Source organism: Mesitornis unicolor, unplaced genomic scaffold, assembly GCF_000695765.1.
Source record: "Mesitornis unicolor isolate BGI_N332 unplaced genomic scaffold, ASM69576v1 Scaffold42604, whole genome shotgun sequence".
In the NCBI taxonomy this organism is placed as follows: Eukaryota; Metazoa; Chordata; class Aves; order Mesitornithiformes; family Mesitornithidae; genus Mesitornis; species Mesitornis unicolor.
Window position 1 is genome coordinate 1 of NW_010182893.1, and position 6,328 is coordinate 6,328.

Here is a 6,328-nt window from a genome sequence, read left to right on the forward strand (position 1 = left end):
CAGGTGTGGCCGGGGACGGCAGTGGGGTGACCGGGGAGAACGGGGGAGTCCCTTCCGGGCCCTGGCTCGGTCCCGCTGCGAGCGGGAAGGCGGCTGTGCTCACATGAGGGATTCCCTCCCGCCACGACAGCTTTTGTCTGGCCAGGGAGGGCGAGTGGGACCCCAGACTGTGGCTACCGGCACGGAGGAGTTTGGTGGCCGCAAGCACTTGGTGCATGGGGACTCTGCAGCTTCCCCCAGCTGCTCTCTCCATCCCTGGAGATATCCCCACTTTGTCCCCCTTCCTAACGCGTTGTTGTGTGGCAGCTGCCCCATGGACAGTGAAGAAGCAGTCACTCATCTTGTGGAGACCCCCTCGAGCGATGGGGATGCCCAGGAGCTCCCAAAAGAGGGTGAAAATGGAGCCGAAGGAGCAGCAGCGGCAGAGGACCTGGCTGGGACCAGGGACACGAGGGACAGTGATGCGCCTCCGGGGCATCTGCAGCTGGACCAGGACACGCCACACTTGGACCATGGGGACGGTGAGTGCTGGGGGTGACCGGGTGGTGGGAGCATGCATGGACCCAGGCTCCTGCAGCGTCTGTCCCCCTGTAAAGTGGGAACGTGCCCTGGGATTGGGGTACACATGGGGTCCTTGCCGTGCTGGTTGGGTCTCGTGCCGTGTGTGGAGCCCAGTCTGCTCCACCACGAGCAGAACCGAGGTCCATAACAGCCACCCTGGTTTTGCAGGTGGAGCAGACGCCCTCCCGAAGCCCTTGGCTGCCTCGATGGACAGGCAGAGGAGCAGCGAGCTCTCTGCCCTTGACAGTGAGTGTTGCAGATGCTCAGGCATAATCAGGTGTGGGAGAGGTCGTCTGAGTCTGGCAGCCCACAAAAGCAGCTAGAAAAACATCTTTAACTGCTGCCAATCCCTTCCTTAACATGGCAAAGCCAAGTCCGAATCCAGACCTTGCTGATGACTCGTGCCAGCAGTAAGAGGTCGCTGCAGCTCTGTGCAGAGACGGCCAACTCTTCCCATGTACTTTCCTAATTACGCTACAAATCGCTTGTTGAAAACACATTGAGTTTTCCAAGTGAAACTCTTCAAGGATAGGAAATATGAGGATGGACTTGAGTGCATCCCACAGGCTGTCTTCTGCAGTATATTGTTGGCAATTATGCCATTAATTGCCATTAATGCCAAATCCATCTCTCCCGCCATGCCCCAGATGGCCCCTGCCCCTCCTTGGGCAGCTGCTGGGGCTGTTTTATCCTCCCTGCTCAGCTGTTGGTCCCTGGCCACTGGTCAGACCTCAGTCTCCAGGCTTTTTGCTCACAAGGGAACAATTAATTCTCTTCAGGACCCAGTTTTTGCCAGGGAGAGGAAGGAACAGCTTCAGATAAGGCACATGAGACCTGAGCTTTCATGAGGTCTCAAGTCAGTGTAGCATGGAGGAGATGTGCCCTGACTCCCTCCTCTCTCTGGAACAGGCTTCCCCCTGAAGCACTCCAACACGCTGACAAACAGGCAGCGAGGTAACGAGGTCTCGGCCCTCCCAGCCACACTGGACAGTGAGTACAGTGAGCCCCATGGGGGCTGTGCATCTCAGACTGCAGATGGGTGTAGGGGACGGGATAGAGGAACCGTTTCCTGCTCCCACACTGCTCCGTGTCTGCCGTGGTGGCCTCTCAGGCTGCTCCCTGCAGTGCTGATGCTCTCAGCACTCGCTATGTCCCTGCTGCTGTACGGCAGAAGGGTGTTAGTTACCCATCAGGATTTTTGGGGCTCAGATTGAGGCTGACTAGCCCAGAACTGCAGGGACCCACCTGCAGATGGAGGGTGCTGAGCTGAGGAAAGTTTGTCCTGAGGGGTGAATTCTTTCGATCCCCCAGCGTTATCCATCCATCAGCTTGCTGCCCAAGGTGAGCTCAGCCAACTGAAAGAGCACCTTCGGAAAGGTACGTGTCCTTTGGGTTTTACAGCTTTTGCTGGGTTTACTGGGAGGACAGGGAGCAGAGGGAACTTTACCTTTCCTGTTTATGATCTCTCATCCTGTGTGTGCAGGTGAGAACTTGGTAAATAAACCTGATGAGAGGGGTTTCACGCCGCTGATCTGGGCTGCAGCCTTCGGAGAGATCGAAACGGTTCGTCACCTGCTGGAATGGGTAAGGCCACACTCACGCAGCACCTCATTAACACAAGATTTGTCATCTCCAATCCCCCTGGCTCCCAAATTGTCCAGCACCATCCTGGTACTGTCTCAGCCAACTTTCCCCATGGCACCAAACAGGACATGTTTGCAGCACTAACGGCTCAGATGCTGCTCCCGATTGGGCCATGAGCTAAGTCAGGAGCATGAGGAGCCTTATCTCACAGCTAGCAATAACTGTTTGTAATTAAATATCTGCTTATTGGTAATTTGAGACCAGGCTTATCACTTGGGCCCTGTAATCTGCCAGCAAATGTGCTCGCTGAGGTATTGTTGCAGTTAATGAACTCATTGCTGCATCGTCCTTGAGTGCCAGGCTCGCAGTCGAGGGCTGCCTGGGGGTGAGCAGAACCAGATCCTCCTGCAGAACCTGACTGAGCTGCTCCCCAAAGCTCAGCCCCACATCCATGTGCATCCAGCGATCAGCGAGCACTCACACCACATAAGCACTGGCCAAACCCTGGCTCTGTTGCTGTATTAGCAGCAAAATGGCAATACATTCCCAGAGAGACCAACAGAGCCCAAAATAAATGAGGTGAGACATTGATAAAGGCTCTAATGAACTCCAGGAGAGGTCCATGGCTGGCAGGAATGAGAACAGGGAGGTTTTTTAGGTAAATTAGTAACAAAAGAGATGGTGGATACCGTACACACCTCAGGACAGGGCTGGTAATGCTGTTACCAGTGATGGGGAAAAAAGGCTGAGTAATAGCAACCATCAGGCTTAGTTTTCTGACACTGGAGAAGGGCTTTTAAGTCCTCACCTGAGATGTTTGACGATGATTAAAATATGCCCAGTAAGGACTTTGGGAAGGAGAGGGCACTGGGAAGGCATGAACCGTCTCTGCCCCATGAGGCTGTCAGGCCCTGGTTCCATCACCAGCCCCAGGGGTCCCCAGCACCCAGTAGGGCTCTGTTTTGGGTAACACCCACACTGTCCCCAGGGCGCTGACCCCCATGCGCTGGCAAAGGAGCGGGAGAGCGCCCTGTCCCTGGCCAGCATGGGCGGCTACACCGACATCGTCGTCATGCTGCTGGAGAGGAACGTGGACATCAACATCTACGACTGGGTGAGTGCTGCCGGGCGCAGGCCGCTCCACAAAGCTCATTGTAAAAAAGCAGCAGTGAGTTCACATCGCTTTGGGCTGAGTTAGCAGCAGTGCCTCTCTCCTGGCTGCTTCCCAGGCTCGCAGCACTCATTTGCCTGCTCATGCGGTCGTTTCGAGAAATTAATCTGGATAATAATTTTAAATGGTTTCCTCAGTTGTTCACACTGGCGATGTTACGAGCCACAAGGAAACAGTGCTCAGAACTTAAGGTTGTCTTTAAAATTACACAATTTAAAAGTTACTGTGTGGCACACAGAGAATAAAACCTGCACAGAGCCGCTCTGCGAGAAAACAGCCAGCTGGGAGAGGGCAGAAAGGGGATCCCAGCACATCGGGGATCCACTGCTCCGGGAGAAGCAGGAGCACGGCCCCAGGGAGGCCAGCAATGACGCAGCCCCTTCCCTTTCCCTGCAGAACGGCGGCACCCCTCTGCTCTACGCCGTGCGTGGCAATCACGTCAAGTGTGTCGAGGCCCTCCTAGGTAACAGGAAAGAGCTGCACTCAGTCCTTGGCCTCCAATCGCTGCTTGTCGGTAACGGCGTCGGGGAGAGAGCGCGACACCCCTGGGGGGAGAAACTGAGCAGCCTGGGGGTGACACGGGGTGTCAGGATGGGCACCTTTTGGGGGTCCCCTCACCCTGTGCCTGAGCCGGAGGGGATGCCATGCCCTGATCTCCAATGCCTGCTTGCAGCTCGTGGCGCCGACCTGACGACGGAGGCAGATTCTGGCTACACTCCGATGGATTTGGCTGTGGCCTTGGGACACAAGAAAGGTAAATGTCCTCTCCACGCCTGGCAGGGAGCCCTGCCTTCCCTCCCCAAAAATCCTCAGGGCAATTCCCAGCTTCCAGCCTTGCACGAGTTTCTTTTTGACCTTCCACCACAGCTCCCTGCTCTGAGAAATCGGGATGGGTCCAGTTCTCCTTGCTCCCCCTCCAAACCAGAGGAAAATGGGAGCAAAGTGGTGCCCAGGTCCTGCCCGCAGCAGTCCTGGCTTCTCACAGGCTTGGCTTCCCCGGGTTTCACTTCTTTCCCCTCTGTTAGTCCAGCAGGTGATCGAAAATCACATCCTCAAGCTATTTCAGAACAAGGAGTGATGCCATGGCTCGTGCTGCACCGCTGCAGCCCCAGTGCTTCTCCCAGCTGATGCAGAGCTCTCCTCTGGGACCACCATGGCCTCATCCACCCATCCAAAATCGGGCACCAGCGCGATGCTTCAAGCAAGGAGCACGCGGAGGAAGCCGGGAGCCGCCTGCCCTCAGTGGATCTGTGCCTCTCCCGGAGGGCGGCACAGCTATGCCTCGCATCCAGGGACACTCATTCCTCAGGGCAGCTGCATTTCTGCCCTGTCTGGGCTCAGCTGCTTCGTGGGTGTGTGTATTCAGGTATTGCATTATTGGAAGTAAACTCTAAAGCAGCCGTGTGGAGCCCTGTTCACTGCCAGTCCCCAATCCCAGCACCAGCTACGGGGCCAACCACCCTTTGCACCCCCCAGTATTCCTCTCTGGAGCTGTCTCTTTGAAGGGGGATGCTCCCTCTCACACTATAAACAAAGCTGTCTCTGCATGCACCACTATAACCAGCCAGGAAAATAACCACAGGCAGGAGTAAAACCCCCCAGGAAGCATCACCCTGCCAGCCAGGAGCACAGCATGGCCCTGGCACGCTGCGATCCCGAGCCAGAGCCCAGCGAGGCCACAAATGGCCACTCCACGGAGGTCAGGGGTTGTTGGCAAATGCAAGAGACAGCGGAGCCCACGGCACGCAGAGGGGACACTTCTCTCTCCTGTTCAAGCCATGCACTGGTGCGGCCATGGCAAACCCCAAAGGGCTTGGTCCCAGGGTGCACTTGCCCAAGGAGCAGCCAGGAAGGAGTGGGGACACCGTTTATTCACTGGTTACACAGGCTGTGTCCCACCAAGGGCTCAGCAGTCCAGCACACAGACCTGGTGTCCCTCTGTCACGGCCATCCTGTGGGGTCCCTCTCACTGCTTTGGGGTGCAATTTGGGGCAACACTTCAAGGTTTGCCACCCTGTTTCACTGCCCCCAGCACATCTCTGGGGAGGGGGAACTCAGGCAATGGGGGGGGCAGCCCCCAACATTGTGCCTTGCTGCTGCCCTAGAGCCTCTCGCCCAGCACCCCGAGGTGGTACACCACGATCCTCCCGAAGAAGTCAGTGCTGCTCCCAAAGGTGATCTTCAGCTTCTCCAGCACCGTCTCCTCCACCTGGAATCTGTGGGGGGGGCATAAAGGAGAAAAACAGACAGGGGCACCACGATATGTGGAAGACCTTCTCCAAGGGGGCTTGCACCCCCACGCACCATGGCTGAGGATGTCCGGATTTGCTCCAGCTCCACTGTTACTTTAGCAGTAGCAAAGTGCCAGCAGCTACCTGCAGATCTGTCATTTAAACCACAGATCTGTTGTTTAAATTGTAGCTCTGCCCTCATCCCCCCGCAGCTCTGAATGCCCCCCCCCCATGCCAACCTGCATCGTGGCAAAGGATATCTGCATGGCGTTGGTGTCCTTGGGGTACAGGTCGGATATTTTCACCAGTTCTTCGCCGGCTCTGCAGCCTGTGGAGAGTGCAGTGTGCTGAGGGAGCCTCCAAATGCCCCCCAAATCCTCCAGTGCAGTCCTGGGAGCACTGGTCCCAGGTCCCCAGCAATGGGCCAGGCTCCTTCTTGCACTCAAAGCGTTCTGGAGAACCCCAGTCCTCTCTATTCCCCACTCTCTGTTCCATGGCCCCAGACTCTCTTGGGTTTTGGGAACGGCTGACAAATAGCCCTGGGCCTCACAACAAAGAGCTGTGGGATCCAGGTGTGGGTAAACTGAGGCAGAGGGACCCCCCCCCATGCCCCCACACCAGCTCCTCACCTTCCAGCGTGCAGAGCTGGCTGGAGAATCCCCCCTGGAACTGGACGTGGAGCTGCGAGACCTTGACGGCGCGGGGGAAATCCAGAGTGACCCACTGGCAGGCGCCCTGATGGCGGAAACAACACCAGGGCTCCGTCACTGTGGGGACAACG

At 56.8% G+C, this 6,328-nt stretch overlaps 2 protein-coding genes across 2 annotated transcripts; one reads left to right on the top strand and one right to left on the bottom strand.

Moving 5' to 3' along the window:
* Positions 1–313: 313 nt before the first annotated feature.
* On the top strand, positions 314–4,394 carry RFXANK (regulatory factor X-associated ankyrin-containing protein). The gene is made up of 9 exons (XM_010183936.1): positions 314–521; positions 730–807; positions 1,471–1,551; positions 1,873–1,938; positions 2,045–2,145; positions 3,134–3,259; positions 3,713–3,779; positions 3,990–4,070; positions 4,342–4,394. Exons 1-9 carry the CDS (start codon positions 314–316, stop codon positions 4,392–4,394), a joined length of 861 nt encoding a protein of 286 aa, XP_010182238.1.
* Positions 4,395–5,417: 1,023 nt separating this feature from the next.
* Positions 5,418–6,282, bottom strand: NR2C2AP (nuclear receptor 2C2-associated protein; the record flags this gene model as incomplete). The annotated part of the gene is made up of 3 exons (XM_010183937.1): positions 5,418–5,534; positions 5,808–5,875; positions 6,177–6,282. Coding segments are annotated over 3 exons (291 nt in total), but the record flags the coding sequence as incomplete, so codon positions are not given.
* Positions 6,283–6,328: the final 46 nt, after the last annotated feature.